This window comes from Aythya marila, assembly GCF_965140915.1.
Source record: "Aythya marila genome assembly, chromosome: 6".
Lineage (NCBI taxonomy): Eukaryota > Metazoa > Chordata > Aves > Anseriformes > Anatidae > Aythya > Aythya marila.
In genome coordinates, this window is record NC_139047.1 from 37,951,060 (window position 1) to 37,968,531 (window position 17,472).

At 47.5% G+C, this 17,472-nt stretch overlaps 1 protein-coding gene across 4 annotated transcripts in view; it reads left to right on the forward strand.

Annotated features, from left to right (window-relative positions):
• FMNL2 (formin like 2) overlaps positions 1–17,472 on the forward strand; it is a gene marked incomplete at its 3' end in the record, with an annotated part of 104,486 nt that overhangs the window by 84,169 nt on the left and 2,845 nt on the right. The window contains exons 12-26 of one of the 4 annotated variants that reach the window (XM_082762934.1): positions 276–425; positions 2,194–2,295; positions 3,010–3,325; positions 3,739–3,936; positions 6,932–7,056; positions 7,612–7,814; positions 8,990–9,224; positions 9,984–10,052; positions 10,214–10,294; positions 10,671–10,800; positions 11,105–11,268; positions 11,948–12,049; positions 12,555–12,653; positions 13,559–13,682; positions 16,823–16,916. In XM_082762934.1, the coding sequence (XP_082619060.1) occupies positions 276–425; positions 2,194–2,295; positions 3,010–3,325; positions 3,739–3,936; positions 6,932–7,056; positions 7,612–7,814; positions 8,990–9,224; positions 9,984–10,052; positions 10,214–10,294; positions 10,671–10,800; positions 11,105–11,268; positions 11,948–12,049; positions 12,555–12,653; positions 13,559–13,682; positions 16,823–16,916 (2,192 nt within the window). Of the gene's footprint in view, positions 1–275; positions 426–2,193; positions 2,296–3,009; positions 3,326–3,738; positions 3,937–6,931; positions 7,057–7,611; positions 7,815–8,989; positions 9,225–9,983; positions 10,053–10,213; positions 10,295–10,670; positions 10,801–11,104; positions 11,269–11,947; positions 12,050–12,554; positions 12,654–13,558; positions 13,683–16,822; positions 16,939–17,472 lie in introns of those variants that run through there. The other 3 variants (XM_082762935.1, XM_082762932.1, XM_082762933.1) reach the window with 3 other exon arrangements.

Genomic DNA, 17,472 nt, shown 5'->3' on the forward strand with positions numbered 1-17,472 from the left:
CAGGAGAGCAGTGGTACCCTCTGTAGTAACAGAAGACGAGACAGGGCTCGTTTTTATTTGAAAGTTCTGGATGTTTGGTCTTCAAAAATGACTGTTTCTCAATTTTGACCCCAGCTAATGTTAAAATGCAGAGTGTTGTTAAAATATTAAAATTCCTGAATGTTGGAAGTGGCCGAGCTCCCACTGTTCCTCCCTCCCCTTTTCACTGTGTGCAATTATGTTGCTTCAAATCGCTGCCTGTGCTGAGTGACAGCTTTTTATTTTGGGGTTTACAGAAATTGAAACACACGGAGAGCGACAAACTGCAGGTGCAAATTCAAGCTTACCTGGATAACGTTTTCGATGTGGGAGCATTACTGGAGGACGCTGAAACCAAGAATGCAGCCCTGGAAAGAGTTGAAGAACTGGAAGAAAATATTTCCCATGTTAGTACAAAACTGAAGTCACTTTCTGGAGTGGTGCAGAGCCTGCTCTGCACAGGGGCTCTGGTATTGCCCCTTTCTTTCAGGAGGTGGACAGAAAAGCATAGCGGGGGCTAGAACCTCTGGGGTGAGGAGTACTAATTTAAAGGAAGTCTGTGGGACTGCTGTGCTTTCTTTATGGGGGATGAAAAGATACTTGGCAAATGAAGGAATTCTGGAAATCTCAGGCAGGTAAACTTCCTGGGGGCTTCCATGGTGTATTTTGAACCTCATATGCTGCATATTTTAGTGGTGGGCCGAGGGGGGAATTGTCTCCATGTGGAGGTGCTGAGCAGAGAGCAGTCTTTATTCCTGCAGATGCGACCTCGCCTCATGTGCCTGAGGAGGTCCTGGTGCCACAGCTCTGCATCTTTGGAGGTTTTAGCTTCTATTTGGTTGTGGTTCCGGGTGGAGGCACTGGGCACACGGAGTGACTGCAAAGCGTTGTTGTGAGCCGGGGAAGCTAATTTATGTGGAAATGGCAAATTCCATAGCAAATTCTCAGTACCAGTAAATAGAACAGATAAGGATCTCTGACTGTAAAAACACAGTGAAAGCTCTGTGTGGCTTCCAGCACTCGCAGCAAGGATGTGTGAGTGGGGGCAGGCAGGTGGAGTGAGACCACTGCCGCAGGGCTCCTGCTGAATCCCTGGGGCAGGGCCGTGTCCCGTGCTGGAGGAGGGTGGGTGCGGAGCTGATAGGTGCTCTGATGCCTTAAAGGAAGCAAGGGCTTAGTAATATAGACTGAAAAACAGCAGTGTGCAGATATTTGGTGCTTGCTCATGGCTTTTCTGTCCCATCTCTTCTTGGTATCAGTCACTTTAGTGTAGAAAATGTGGCTTGGCTGTTTTATATTAAATAAAAGTGTTTTCCATACTTTAAGAAAGGGTTATTCTACTACTGGTCCTATGTGGCCATCACTTAGAATAAATATATTAAAAAAACCTTCCCGTGCAGTATCTGCCACTCTTGAGGTGCTCTTCTGCTAGAGAAAAATGATGTGGTGGAAATGGCACGGGTTGCTTCGCAGATCTCCTTTCCACTGTTTAGAAACTTAATGGTGTACTTTGGTGCTAAAATATTAAGGGCTGACTTCTGATCTCCTGTTACATAAAGTAGACTAATCCCAGGAGTATGGACATAATTTTCTGTTATGTGTTGACAGAAATATTAATAATAGAATTGCAAATTTTAATCTCAAAAATGCAGCGAGCAGTACAGCCTTCACCAACCTTGCCTGCATCGGAGTGATTAGTGGTAATGGAAAAAAGCCAGCACGAACTTCGTGGCTTTTCAGACCCCTTGGTAAAAAACAAAAATAAATCAAAAGACCATGGGAAAGAGCAAACTCTCAATAATTGCTAATTAAATTAGCTCAGTCGTGAGAGGAGATATTTACAGGTCCCACCACTTCGGCATCTATTGGCTTTACAACAGTGCCATTGTAGGACTGTGGGGTTCTTTGGGTTTCAGATCAAACTTGGTGTGTATACTAAATAATTGCATTTGAAGTTCTTTATTGTAGAGTAGACTCTCTAACTGGACAGGCTCGTGACTGCAGTCCAGCCAGGCTGCCTGCTAGTCAGAGCTGAGGGGTGATGTTCGTCATCAGCCCTTGGTGCCACCTGCCTCCTCCACGCAGGACCCCTTGCTCTTTCCAGCAAGTGGTGCTGACATTTTGCTTGAGAAAGCTACTGTTATTTATCTAATTCATTTCTCTGTTGTACAATAGTTATCTGAAAAACTCCAAGATACGGAGAATGAAGCTATGGCAAAGATTGTGGAACTGGAAAAACAGCTTATGCAAAGAAACAAAGAACTGGATGTGATTCGGGTAAGTGCGATAGGAAGGCTCTGGCTGATGCCACGTCTCAGCGGAGGGATCTGCTGTGCATTTCTTGTCTGGGAGGTAATGACTGTTTTAATGGCTTGAGCAATTTCCGTCAGCTTTCTAATTTGGAACCCAGAGCAGATTTCAAGTAGATTTATTTGTCTGTGCTCTCAGAGATGGACATTTAACGCTCTGAGTGTGCCAGCAAATCGGTGAACTAGACAAGCACATCCTATTGCTCAGGTCTGTAGCGCTGCTGGTTGAGTTTTGCACATGTGATTGGCTCCGGAGGGGGGTTTGAGGTGGAACTGGAGTCTTTGAGACTCAGGTAGCACAGCATCAAGCACAGCCTGCTTTCTGTGTACAATCCAGACTTTTTGATCAGGAGGGGAGACGCCTCATGGGTCAGTATCTGCTCATAAACAGAGCAACCAGCAAGGCATCAGATACCCCGAGTTAAAATCGAGGTAGAGCACATCTGCTGTGCATAGGATGCAGTACTGCACACAGCTTTACCTCTAGTGTGGGAAAAACAAAAAGGAGGCCTTCCTCCCCAGTGAAAATGTATGGTTTGTGTTAAAATGCTTCGTTAGATAATGCCTGGGGCAGCCCAAGGTCTGGTGTCAGGCTGCCTTCTGTTGCTGGTATTGGCATATAAAATTGGTATTGTGTTTTGTGAATAAAGCTGCAAATGCCGTGTTTGTGTGGCATTCACAGGAAATCTACAAAGATGCAAATACCCAGGTTCACACCTTGAGGAAAATGGTGAAGGAAAAGGAGGAAGCCATCCAGCGACAGTCAACGCTGGAGAAGAAGATCCACGAACTGGAGAAGCAGGGGACCATTAAGATCCAGAAGAAAGGAGATGGTGACATCTCTATTCTCCCTGTGGCTCTGGCCTCCGGGGTGGTGCCGGCAGGCTCAGAGGCTGTGGCTGGCGCGTGTGTCACACCGGTTGCTGGAGCCGCAACTTCTGTCCCCTTGCCACCACCTCCACCACCACTACCAGCCTTAGCAGCAGCATCGGAGGCAGGTAAGAAGCGTCACGTCCCCAAAATATGGGCTGGCCGGGAGCTTGAGAGCTGGGCGTTTGTTGTGCCGGGGTCAGGCTTGGTGGCCTTACACCAAAAAACCGCCTTCTGTTGTTGTAAGGAGCTTGCAGGTCAGGTTTGTTTGATCCATTTCTGAGCTCTTCAGTTGGCAGGAAAAACAAACAAACAAACAAAACCCACCAGCTTCTTTCGTTAGGGTGGTTTCCTCCCGTGCTCATATACTGGGGTAGCGTGGTGAAGGGTCCAGCAAACACCCAGCCAGTGTAGTGTGGAGGGGAGAGCAATGGGAGGGACAAGGAGGGTGGTGGGCCCTGCTGCGAGTTGTTCTGCAGCTGCTTGTGACATTTTGATTTCTCTTCATGGCAGTGCCTCTTCTCTTCTCTCCATTTTTTAGTGCAAAACGGCCCTGTGACGGTGCCAATGCCGCCTCCACCCCCGCCTCCACCACCACCTCCGCCGCCGCCACCTCCTCTCCCAGGCCCAGCCTTGGACACCGCTCCTGCAGCTCCTCTGCCCCCGCCGCCCCCGCCCTCAGCTCCCCCCCTGCCCGGGACAGCCTCTCCCACCGTGGTTTTCAACTCAGGGCTTGCAGGTAAAACTCCCCGGCGTTTCCCCAGCGTGCTGAGGGTTTGCCTGCAAAGTGAGCAAAGGCAAGGCCAGGGCGTGTGGACTGGAGGGGACAGGATACTGAGGTGGGGCTTCTTTTCTCTTAGTCGCCTAACTAATGCTCTTTATCTCTATCTGGTATTATACTTAGAGGGATTTACGAAAGGAAAGATCATTTATCAATCAAACAGATTTGGTTTGGTCTATGAGAGATGACTTCTTCAGTGAAACTGAAGCTGTTGCCAGAAATATTTTTCTAACATCATCATTTTTGGCCTGAAGTGAACAAAATATGGTTTTGAAAGAAATGCAAAGCTTCATGGTTTTGATTTCTTCTCAGAACATGATGAAGAAATATCTGTGAAAAAAAAATAAAGGCAAACTTTTTGTAATTATTTTGGAAGGAAGAAAAATTTCCTGACCCATCTTCCATCATGTTTTTATGCTCTCTCTATCATATGCCAAGCATCTCACACAGCAAGTGAATGTTAATTGGTATCACACCCCTTCCCCTGCAGGAAATCTCAAGAGTACATTATGATTCCAGAGACTGAGAAAGTCTGATTAATAGCTTTTTTTTTTTAAACTAATTAAGTATTCCAGATTCGAGCCTTTAAAGTCTTTTTTTTTTTTTTTTTTTTTTTTTTTTTTTTTTTTCTGAAAGTGAAAAGCATCATGGAATTGGAGGGTCCCAGAGAGTGTATTAAAAAAAAAAAAAGAACAAAGGATGATGCTTGGTTGAGGTTAGGGGTTAATGTGTCCCCAGTGGGTTTCAGAGCAGTCCTGCAGCATGCAGCACTGCTTGGCACCATGGCTGGGGCAACAGAGCAGAAAGCTTTGGAAGCAGGCGCTCCCTTCTGCCTCTGCGGGGCCAGCCTGGTTCTCCAGAGGTCTTTCCACGTGGAGAAGACCCCTGCCTCAGCCTGGTGTCCTCGTGGTGTGCAGGGACAGAGCAGCAGAGCGAGCCGTGCTGCAGCGCTCGGTGCTCCTCGGGTGCGGAGGCTGCTGGGCACGGTCCCTGCGGGGTTGGAGGGGGAGCGGTGAAGCGATGAGCCTTGCTGTTCTGACCATCACTAACATTTTTTTCTCTGTTCTTTCTGCTTCCTGATTAGACGGGCCAATCAAGCTCTTCTGTAGGTTGCTCTCTGCTAAGTATTTAACTCTCTTCTCCCCTGTCCCCCTCTGTCCCTCCGTGCTGTGCCCTTTGTGTGCCCGCGGACGTGTGTCCCTGTCCGGGAGGTGGAGGGGGGGTGCAGGCTGCTGCAGAGGGGCTCTGGGTGGAGCAGGAGCACATTTTGGCTTCAGGGTGCTGCCAACCAGCAGGATTTGGCCACTCGGAGGCCCTGATTCAGCAAAGCACTTCAGCAAGTAATTAAGCTGTGTGGTTTCTTTGGAGCTGTCCTCCAGCTGCGCTCTTTACGCCGTTCACATCAAGGATAGGCTTTTTTCCCCAAAAAGGCTGAAGCACGGAGACTGGGCAGCCTCTACCAGTTGCAGATGCCTTCCTTGGCATCTGTACCCTGCTGGGACCATGTCCCCACTGTGCTGCCCTCAGTGGTGTGGCTCCCAGGGGCCTTGCCAGCTGCTGCTGGGTCTCTGTAAGGGAGGAGGAAGGGAATTTTTAAGGGATTTTGATTAGCCGAGGTGGGAGCTGGCTCACGAGGCAGTTCGTTTCCCTTCCTGTCCTGAAATAACCCAGCAGCAGTCACTAATCTATTCTAATGCATGCATCAGATGAAAGTGTTTTTTTCATGGATATTTCAGCTTGGAAAAAAAATCTGTTTTATTTTAGGAATTATTTAGGTAAACACATTAATTGTACAAAGAGCAAAACTGGTTTAGATGAGCAGAAGTTTATCATGCGTGGTCATGTCTTCCAGTTGGGTGAACGTATTTCTCAAAATACACTTTCAAGCTGAATATTGTGCATGTTCGCTGTTACTCACTGATGGATCTTTGTTTCGAGCAAATTGTCTTGCCAGTGATTTATTCTTTGCAGTGTCCCTGCAATATGGGCACGAGCCCGAAAGGTACACAGAGGCACAGCTCAATTCTTTTAGAAGTGGGAGGACAAAGTGAGAGAAATGTTCTCATCATTCACCTGGCTCCAGTGCACAACAGGAGAGTGTCCCCTGAAACAGGTGGTCTCTGTCCTGCCCAAAATGTGCTCACAGACTTGCTAGGCAAAAGTAAAATAATTATTTGCTCAAGTGCTATGCAAGCTGGGAAATCCATCTTCTGAAATCACGGGGAAAAAAACCCCTAACATCTCTACACAGCATCAAAAAATGAGCAAGATTCCTCCCACTACAAATGCAGGGTAGGAAGGAGCCAAGACTTGGATAGAAATGGCTCATTTTCTAAAGGATTTTGGATCAACACGTTGGTTAATTAATGAACATCCCGATTTTGTAGTGACTAACACCACTGTATGTACATCAACACACACAGAAATGAGCAATTAATTACCAAAATTACTGATGTACCCTGCACTTTTAGAGGAATAGCAACAGAGTTGTGTTGTTTTCCTTGCCCCAACGTTATTTTGTTCTCTGTTCACTGATTACTGGCAGTAGTTAACCTTCATTTCCTGTAGCTTCTCTGTGTAAGTTACTGGAGCACACAAACTCTGCACAACCGGAGAAGACCAGACCCATTACTTCAGCTGTGTGAAAGCTCTCGTGTCCTGCCCACCCCTTGGGCTTTAAAGGACAAACTTGGCCCTTCTGAAGCCGTGCTGCCCCATTGCAGCAGGGTACCAAGACCTGGGGAGGGGGGCTTCTCTGCTTCTCGTCCCCTGGCTTGGCCTGAACTTTGTGACCCATCGGCTGCCAGCAGCACACCCTCCCTCCACATCGCTGAGGGAAAGGTGTCCTCAGCTGCAGCTTCCCATCCTGCAAACACTGGGCCTGACCCAGGGCTCACGGGGCATTATTCAGCTGTCAGGGAATTTATCGTTTCCTTTCCTCTGGTGTCTCTAGCTGTGAAAATCAAGAAGCCGATCAAGACCAAGTTCCGCATGCCAGTGTTCAACTGGGTCGCCCTCAAACCCAACCAGATCAATGGGACAGTCTTCAACGAAATAGATGACGAAAGGATCCTGGAGGTACGAGTGCTGTCTGCTGACTTCTGCTTCCCATTTCTGTCCATACCCTGAGTCAGTGTTGGCTTTTGCAGAGAAAGGTTTTGGCAAACAGCTCATCAGTGGCCTGTGGTACCCAGTAAGGAGTCCTTGTAGCTGCTGGTATTGATTATAAAAGGTGCACACCTATTATGTGCAGTTGTTTGAAGCAGATCAAACGAGGAAGATTTGGTTTTCCCAGCCGAAAATCGCTGCTCCAGCCTGGTGGGTTTGGGCACGTGTGGGCTGCATGCCGGGGAAAGGAGCCTAAAGCAGCACGGAGCAGGGCTGAGTACTCAGGTGTTGCGTGGTCCCTGTGCCCTGAAGATGCACAGAGCTGCATGGACTATTTGGGGTGGAGGCCAAATTTCCTGATTACTAACTCAGGAGCACGTTTACTACACCCTGCAGCCACAGCCTGCAGTACTCTGCTGCAGCCACAGCAGCCACAGGGCTTTACTGCAGCTCTGGCCCACTGTTAGGCAGTGCTGGCTGTGGTATTTGCTGCAGGAGGGATAAATCATGTGCTTTCCTTTTTAGGATTTAAACGTGGATGAATTTGAAGAAATATTCAAAACAAAAGCCCAAGGTCCAGCCATTGATCTGACTTCAAGCAAGCAAAAAATAACTCAGAAAGGGTCGAACAAAGTCACGTTACTGGATGCGAACAGGGCCAAAAACCTTGCCATTACTTTAAGGAAAGCTGGAAAGACAGCAGATGAAATATGCAAAGCTATTCATGTGTAAGTAAAACACTTGTCAGCAAAGAAGTCATAGTCAAGATTTACTGTGGTTTTTGGTAAGTGGAATGGTTTGGAATTGGCAGTTGATGTAAATGTTTCTGCATCTGGAAAAAATCCAAGGGTAAGGATGGAACCATTCTGAATTCCCACAAATCAGATCCCCTTGTACTGAAGTATGTTAACTTGCAGCTTTATGTTGCTGCATCACTCTATAGGCTTAACAAATTAACACGTCTTTTGTTAAAGAGCCTAATTCCTGTGTATCCGCCGTGTGCCGTTGCACACTGAGTCTCTCCTCCTGTTTACACGATGCTTTCTGTTCCAGTGCACGCTCAAAGCCCAGGGTGTCAGGGGCAGGCAGCTATCGCCGTGTGCTCTGTAACGCACAAGTTCAGCCCAAGTGCACTGGAAGCCTTCTGCATGCAATGAGCTTTACGTAATCGCCCCACGCAGTGCCAAGCCCCGATGTGATACAGGTGTATCCCACAGACGGGGCAGGGGAATTCTGCTCTGCCCTGTCCCCTGGTGGTGCAGAGCCTGGGCTGCCAGCTCCGCTTTGAGCACAGGTGGACCTGCTCCTTTGGGCTGCTGCTGGAGTCGCTCAGAACCTGGTGGTGTTCGTGGCCAAACATCTGCTATTTCTCTCAAAGTGAGGTCTTCAAAATTTGCAAGTACAAGCATTACACTGGGCCTGGGGAGGAGAGTCACACAAACCTGCTGTGGATTGAGGCAGCTCCAGGGCTTACGGGGCTCTGGCCCAGTTGTGTAAAACAGCTCTTTGTTCCTCCCAGCACACCTTTGATAAAAATGAGATGTGGCCATGCAGGGGTGGGGGCACTGGGCACGTCGTTCAAAACAGAAACAAGATGCCAAACAGCAGCGTTCCCTTCAGCACTTGTGTCTGTGTCATCTGTTCAGTGCTACCTTGTTCACACCTTCATGTGCAGGCAGCTTCATGTGCAGGGCTGTGTCCCTCAGCCCAGCCAGGGCAACACGAGCAGGGGTAGCATCACAGCATCTTTGTAGTTTCTCACTGCTTTAGCTGATGTGTAGCTGAGCAGTGTAGGAGGCAGAGGTTGTGCCACTGGCAGCTTTCTCATTTCTTTTACTTGTCCATCACTTCAGGCAGACCCTTGTTGTGACACTGCTTCCTCTGTCTTTTTGTTATCACCCAGGTTTGACCTGAAAACGCTACCAGTGGATTTCGTGGAATGCCTCATGCGGTTCCTGCCCACCGAGAACGAGGTGAAAGTGCTGCGGCTCTACGAGAGGGAAAGGAAACCCATCGAGAACCTGTCCGACGAAGACCGGTTCATGATGCAGTTCAGCAAGATCGAGAGGCTGATGCAGAAAATGACCATCATGGCCTTTATAGGCAACTTCGCAGAAAGCATCCAGATGCTGACCCCGGTGAGCAGGAGACAACACCTGGAGATGCCTCTGTGATGCATCAGCTGTGCAGAAACAGGGTTCCCTGAGGCATCAGCCCCACATGAGAGTTGCTCTCTGTGGCACGAGTCAAGCTTGCGGGGAGCATTGCAGCCACATGCAGGCGTGGGGCAGCCAGTGAAGGTTATAGAGGTCTTAATTTTTCTAGGAGATGGTTTGAGTGTCATGGAGTGATTATGAGTTCTCACGGAGGCAGATTGAGAAATGATTACATGAATGAAAAAAGTGTTTTTCTAGCTATGCTTTCATTTATCAATGGCTCAGAGATCTCAGGTGCTCTTTGTATGGCAGCCTGTATGCTGGGCTGCTCCATATCATCCTTCTTTTTCCCTGTAGAAGTTCAAGACCAGTTTAAATGAAAATCTAGTTGTTTGTGTCATCAGAAAAAGTTACTATCAGTGCTGGGCTGGGAGCTCTTTGATGTGTGTCCCATCCAGTCTGATGCATCTTTCACTGTAATAAGGACTGAAATGTAAAGACAGTTTTACTCAACCACATCTGAATGTGCTAAATCTGCAGTGCAAAGGAATTATTTGAAATCCTGACATGCCAGGGCAAGGTAACATTCATGCTAGGGCCCACTGTATAGATCAAAACTAGTTTTTTGTTTGTTTGTTTGTTTGTTTGTTTGTTTTTCCCAAAATGTGAGTGTGTTGAATTTTAATTTTACTTTGGGGTTTGATGTGCATTAACTAGCCCTCTTCCTGTGCTTACCTGCAGCAACTTCACGCAATAATAGCTGCGTCTGTCTCAATAAAGTCGTCCCAAAAGCTTAAGAAAATCCTGGAGGTAGGTCTGATTTTGGTTATGTTCAAAAGCTCAACCACTCGCCCCGTGTGTGTGCTGGAAGCATGCATGGATGCCTGCATACAAACTCTCCTTTCAGAGGTTGCACAGACGCTGTGCATTTGTCCTGAAAATTCGTGTTCTGCTCTGTTTCTTTCTGGCAGATAATCTTGGCTCTCGGTAACTACATGAACAGCAGTAAGCGAGGAGCTGTGTATGGATTTAAACTACAGAGTTTAGACCTGGTGAGTAAACTGGAGGTGACGGGGCCGGTACCGTGTGGGGGCACAGGCTGTGATGCATTTCTTGTAAGCTGACAGTGGCTGCTGGCTGCCTGGGGGCTCAGCCGGGGCTGTCCAGCCAGTAAAGGCAGCCTTCCCACCACACTGTATGAATTTACTGGGCTTATCATCATTTTGGAGGCCCCTCAGGAGAAGGACACAAATCCTCAGAGGCTTTGCAGTCCACAGTTTGAAAAGCACCCAGTAAACACTTACAGGGGCATTTGTAGCTGTCCCTGTCGGGTGGAGAAACACCAGGAAAAAGCAAACACCACTTCAGTCACTCTGTTTGGTGTCCGCTGCACCTTAACCCAGCAATCTTTTTGCCTTTTCTCCCCAGCTCTTAGAAACAAAGTCAACAGACCGAAAGCAAACCCTGTTGCACTACATCTCCAATGTTGTCAAGGAGAAGTACCAGCACGTGTCCCTCTTCTACAACGAGCTCCATTACGTGGAGAAAGCTGCTGCAGGTACTGTAACCACTGGGACCATCCGAAAAATAAAGACAGGTGGTTTAATGTGTGTGCAAAAATTGGTCTTGTAGTAAAGCCAGTTTAGGACAAGATGCTGAATTCTTGGTGTCAGCAGGCTGGCTGAGCTACTGTGGGCACAGGGATCGGTGCTGACACTGTGTGAGGGACTTCAGGGTGAGCCACACAGGCTGTGTGACACACTGCTGTGTTTGGGGGCACTTCTCAGCGAGGAGCTGTTCATGCTGTGGGTTTGGGTGCTTGCGGAGCAGGAGTGGTTCAGTGATTTCATTTTGTTTCCTAGTGTCTCTTGAAAATGTCCTCTTGGACGTGAAAGAGCTCCAGAGGGGCCTGGACCTGACGAAGCGTGAGTACACCATGCACGACCACAACACGATGCTGAAGGAGTTCATTCAGAACAATGAAGGAAAGCTGAAGAAGCTGCAGGATGATGCCAAAATAGCCCAGGTAATTCGTAATTCTTGGAGATTGACACAGGGGTTTGAATGATGCAAAAAGCAGAGCACTGTCTGTGCACACACAGGTGTTTTCTGCTGAAGCCAGACTAGTTTGCAGCTGGTTGTGCTTTGAGTGAGGAGGCACTCTCCAGGTTCCCCTCCTTTCTGATTTAAATGTGTAAAATGGCCATTACTTGTGGAATGAAGATTTGTTGGCCTGTTGTGGTGTATAAAAAAAACCTCTTCCATGCTGTTGTCCTCACACAAACTGTATCCTCACACATACTAACTACCCATTCTTCCTCCTTCATGGTGAGACTGAGTTTAGATTATTTGCTTGTGCTAGTATTTTCCTAGCATTTTTTCTTCTGGCTGCAGATGTATCTTACCTCTGTCAGCCTGGTGATAACCCTACAGATTTTCTTCTCAACAAACTCTGTGGTTCAAACCCTCATGGTCCCTTTTGAGGCAGGCTTCAGCCCATGAGTGACCAGCAGCATGTCACTGCAAAAAGGAGCGGCAGTTGTGTGGATTTGTCTCTGAGTTCATGTGCTAGATGTAGATGTGCTGGTGTCAGCCAAGAGTTTCACACCCTGAGGAGATGTGGACTCTTACACTGAGTTCTGCAGTAATGGCTGGCGAGTATATCATGAAGTGTGTGCAGCACAGTCACCGTCTGCTTTTTGTAGGATGCCTTTGATGATGCTGTGAAGTACTTTGGGGAGAATCCCAAGACAACGCCCCCCTCAGTCTTTTTCCCAGTGTTTGTCCGATTTGTGAAGGCCTACAAGGTGAGCAGGAGCATCCTCATCTTCTTTTCCATCCTCAACATTTATTTGGGACTCGTGTGGCTCAGGGTTCCCAACACAACAGCTTGTGGCTCCCTCTAGCTTTGATGCAGCGTGAGCTGTCCTAGACAGCACAGTAACACCGCTGGAGGCAGCACAAATAGTTGTTTTGGGATTACTTTCAGGGCTGAAAGACAATACAGCTGTCTGAAACGCTGGAGGAGTCCTCAGACACTGAATGTCTGGGAGGCTGCAGTTTGCACCTTTAACCCTGAGTATGCGTCTTCTGGGATTGGGAGGGGGAGGTTGCGTGACCTAGAGAGGTCTCTCCCAGCCCATTTTTTCAGACTTTGTTTAGAGGTAGTTAAATTGCTACACCCTAAGCTTGTTTTCTTGGAAAGTCCTGTGGTAGCAAATGGTTGTGTTATTTATTTTTAATATTTAGGTTCTCTGTGGCAATTTGAAGCTATAACCTGATTTTTTTATTTGTTTTTTGGGTGATAAATAGCAAGCAGAAGAAGAGAATGAGTTGAGAAAAAAGCAGGAACAGGCCTTAATGGAAAAACTTATGGAACAAGAAGCACTGATGGAGCAACAGGACCAAAAGGTATGAACCACAGGCTGGAGTCATCATGTTCATGTTTTCCTGAGAGTTCAGAAACCACAGCTCTGTGTAAGAACTTAAGTTGTCTAGACTTTCAGATGCCCAGAAATGTAGTCCCGAGAAGTTTTTTTCCTTATGGGGAGAAAACCAAACTGGGCTAAAGGAATCCAAGTGTACAGTTATGCTACTTTGACATTTGCAAAATTCAAGAAAACTGAATAGACAGAAAGTCACCTGGCCCATATTGCTGTTGGTTATTTATTTTTTCTGCTTTGGCCTTTTATCTGTCTGAAATCCCACCTGTATGAATTGTGCAGAGCCTCCCTTCTTGCAGGGACACGTAACGTTCCTTCCCAGATCTCTCCCTTTTAGAGCGTGGCAGCAGGAGTCAGCCCCTTGTTACCATTTTGTAGGAATTTTCCTGACCTCTTTTTTTCCTGAGCTAATGCTTTAGATTTGCTGTAGGAGGTTTCCCATGGCTCTACACTGGCCGCTTCGGTGATTGATGCTGCTTCACACAGCTCTTGTCATTAACAGGTATCTTTAATCCCAGCCAGGCATTTTCCCTGGGAAAGGAAAGCCTGTTCTCATTCCCTTCATGCTTTTCAGAGGTAAAAGGTTGGAGTTTCAGTTTCAAGTGAGGAGAAGGCTTGGAACTAAATTACAAATGTAAGAAGGAAAAACAGCCTGGCAGCCAGGGGAACTTGTGGCTCTGGCCTTCCTCTCCTTGGGGTGTGAGCTCACCCCAGCCTTGGGTTTTCCTGGTCTTGCAAAATTGGGCAGAAAACTGGCAGTTCCTCTTTGTTGGTTGCTGCAAGTGGGATCACCTGGTATTTGAAATGTTCAGGGAAAGAGGAACAGGGTAACTGGAGGTCAAGCCTTACAAATCCTCTCTTCTTTGCTTTCAGTCTCCTTCACATAAAACAAAGAGACAGCAGCAAGAGCTAATTGCAGAGCTCAGACGGCGGCAAGTCAAGGATAATAGGCATGTGTATGAAGGGAAGGATGGTGCTATCGAAGACATTATAACAGGTAAACCCACTTTGTTCCACCGTCCCAGAGGCCCTTTCCCAAAGGACAGAAATGTGTATCTGCCTAGTAGCTGTCGTAAGTGCTTTATGTACTTCTTGAGGAGTGTTACTGGAGCACAGCTTAGGAAATTGTTTACTTGATGTGAATCAAATGTAGAAACTTACGCTAATGGTACGTAACAAAAACCCCAATACCTTGCTTTTACATGTCCACTGTCAGTGCTGCCCGAGTTTGTGACAAGCACAGGCCTTGGACATGTGCTCTGTTTCTCTGCTCTTCTCTCAGCATGTTGGGACCCACTCAGGCTGATACTAGAGTAGGCAGCTCAGTGCCTGACCTCAGCAGATACTCTGGTGGCGATATGCATGCTGTGCAGATCTTTCCCAGAAATCTTTTTTTTACCCTTAAGTGGAATGAATGATGGATGTTTAACATTATTAAGAGCCTACGTTTTCATTAAAATGTACTAACAGTAATTGCAGCACATTATTGCACAGTTACAGCAAATCATTTAGTCAAACCTGAATGATTTATGACCCTAAACTGCTTCTGGTTTTACTGCTTTTCAGTTTGTTAGACAAAGCCCACACTGATCACCAACCTAGGGTCACAGGGAGAGGCACAGAACCCGCTGGCACAGCCAGAGACAGCCGGGACACTGTGTGCAAACGTTTGCTGGTAGAGCTGTCGTCTAAATTGTACTTTGCTCAGGAGACAAGTAATTTTTATCCATACATCTCCTCTGGTTGTGGTACATGGATTTTAGTGCGTGTTCTTCCCCTGTGATGTGGAAGAAACATGATTTTAACACTTTGATAGCTGTACAGTAATTTATTTCTGTTGCACAGAAACTCAGAAAGAGGCCTTTGGGCAGGATTTCTTTGGCTCCTTCTCCTGAATGTTTTCCATGCCATTTTTTCCTGCAGGAGGGGAGGAGAGCTGTTTTATCTCTCAGTAAGGAAAGCCAGAGAATTTTTGCCCAACGAGATGACAGGGTTGAAACGCTTTTGCTGAAGCTTTCACAACTCTTTTTAACTTTGATTAATGGCTTCCTAAGATAATAGTCTCTAGGAGGCAGACTTGCTGTAATATCTAAGAGCTGACTGCTTCTGCAACTCCTTCAGACTCCTTGAAACTCAAAGAGTTGACAAAGTGGTTCTCCTGCTCTGTGGGAGAAACAGATTGTGTGAGAGGTGACAATCCACATGCAAATGGCAGTCCAGTGCAGGGAGGGCCAGACTCAAATAACCCCAGCATTTCCTATGGTCCTGTGTCCAGCATTTCTATTACAGGGCTGTCTCTGAGGGCCTCAGGCCATGGAATAATACAGGGTGGGCACTGAATGTCAGGTAGAGCTTGAATATGGCCTGCAAGATCTTTATCAATGGTATGGAAATAGTCAAAAGTGTCATTTAAAACTGGCTAGTGCCTCATGAGGCACACAGAAAAGCCCTGCTGGTCTGGAACAGGCCACTGTCAGAAACCACAGCCCTTTCTGGAGTAATGGCTTTTCCATTTAGCAATAGCCTTTCAAAACCATTGAACACTGTGTAGCATAAGAAATACTCAAAGACTTAGAACTGCCTCGTTCCCAAATGCTGGTAGTGTCATGAGACAGCTGATTGGAACATGTCAAACCGTTCCTGGATGTCCTTAACCAAGCACTAACAGTGTACTAATGCGACAGATCCTGCTCCTCACTGCTCTGTTTGTCTGTTTGGCTGTTATTCCCATGCAGTGCTGAAGACTGTGCCCTTTACAGCTCGAACCGCCAAGCGTGGCTCTCGGTTTTTCTGCGAACCTGTTCTCACTGAGGAATTCCATTACTAAACTATTCCTCTTTCACACCTGATGCTCTTAGAAAAAAAAAAGGTTGCTGTAGATTTTTGACACTTCTCCATTTGTACGGACCCCAGCCAGGACCATGTGAATGTTGAGTGTATAGTAACGCCCGGCGTCCGCCTCACGTTGTGTTGTTGTCACCCTCGTTGCATGCTCTCGTCCTGCCCTAACTTTTTATTCCATCCCATCGACTTTGTCTTCGATGCTTTTGGCCATCCTTGCATCTCAAAGGCATCTCTAATCCTCATGACAAGTGCCATAGAACAGCAAGTGGTGGAAGTCACGGCAGCACGGTGGGGGCTGGCAAGGCTCAGGGGGCCAAACGCAGCCGCGCAGTGACGGTTCACTTGTCTTTTCTATGTCAGCTCTTCTGGCCTACAGCTCTTCCCTCTCTGCAAATCTCCATATTTAATACGCATGTAATAAGTGGGCTGTATGCCACGCAGAGTTACGGTCTGCATGAACTAAAGGGGACTCTCGTGGGCTCTGCTTTCTGGCGTGGAGGGGTTGTCCGTAGCAATGTCCGTCCTCTGCAAGGAGCCGCGGTTTGTTTCTGACTTTCTAACCAGCACCTGCATGTCTGCATGCCAGATACGGAATGAAACGGACAGCATCAAGTCTCCTCTCATTCGGTCACATCCACGTTTAACTTTTTTCAGTTCCATGCCAACTTTATCTAAAATCAGAAACGTTTATGGAGCATTACCCGGTTCCAGTGCTCTTGGTGGGCTCAGCATGAACGGGGGGAGACGGAGGCAGCGACGCTGGGGAAACTCAGTTATTTGCCAGAAGCAGGGAAATTGTGACGATGAAAAGCTTGACATGGAACTGAGCAATTTACATCTTGTGGTGTAAGGTGTAAGAAGGGTGTGTTTAACCCCGCATGTTTGTTAACACTGTTGTCTTGAATTAAGGATCGAGTGGCTTAAGAAGACAACAGTGTTTCACTTTGCCATGTGTATTTTTATGAATGCTTCTAATAAAATTGCAAACTATAATCAGCGCAACAATTATTTGCTCTTTCAAGTTAATTGCTGTGTTATCTTCCTGGAGCCAATCTTCAAAGCAGCTTGGAATTTGGTTAGCAAGAGGCAAGGGTGGCCCTCTTGTCCTTTCCTCTCCTTGTCTAACCTCCTCTCGTAGCCTCGGCCTTACCCCTCCTGGTGCTCTGTTGGCTAACGTGCCCGGATCTTTGAACGCTGAGTTGACTTGCTCTTCATTTTCCATCCCATTTTTTACTTAACCATCATTTTGTGTTTGTTTTTTTTCTTTTTTTTTTTTTTTTTTCTTCTGTTTAGCCCTAAAGAAGAATAATATCACTAAATTTCCAAATGTTCACTCGAGGGTAAGGATTTCTTCTAGCACACCGGTGGTGGAGGATACACAGAGCTGGCAAGCATCACTTTTTACTTAGCTTCCTCCTCTCTCTGTATGCCAGACAGCCTGTCAGTAGTCGTGGCTAAGGGTAGTGCTGGTGAGAGCCCAGAGGCCAGTGCAGGTCCAGGCCCTGTCCTCACCCTTCTGTGGCAGGGGCTCGGTAGCCCACTGGCTGCTGACCCCTGCGTTTTCCCCTTTCCCTCCCGAAGTTAGCCCCAGGTTGGAGGTTAGCAGCCTCGTCCCCAGGTTGGTTTAGCTCCTGGTCCCGTGGTCCCCATCACCCCCCCTTTGGGTACCAGGGATGGGCCAAGAGCCCCAGCACCGCGGGCTGCGGGGCCTGGGACTACCAGGAGGTTTGAGGGAGGCCGTGCCCAGCCCAACACAAATTCACTTCCCAGGCAAAAAAAATTAAAAATCTGCCTGCCCAGGAGGTGCAGCGTGCCCCTCACATACTGCACCCTGCGGGGAGGCAGCTCTGCAGCACAGGGAGCCCCGCCGGTCCCCTCCACAGCGCTCCTAACACCGGCTCTCGTTCCAACGTCCATCTCCAGCTTTCTCCATCGCTCGACCC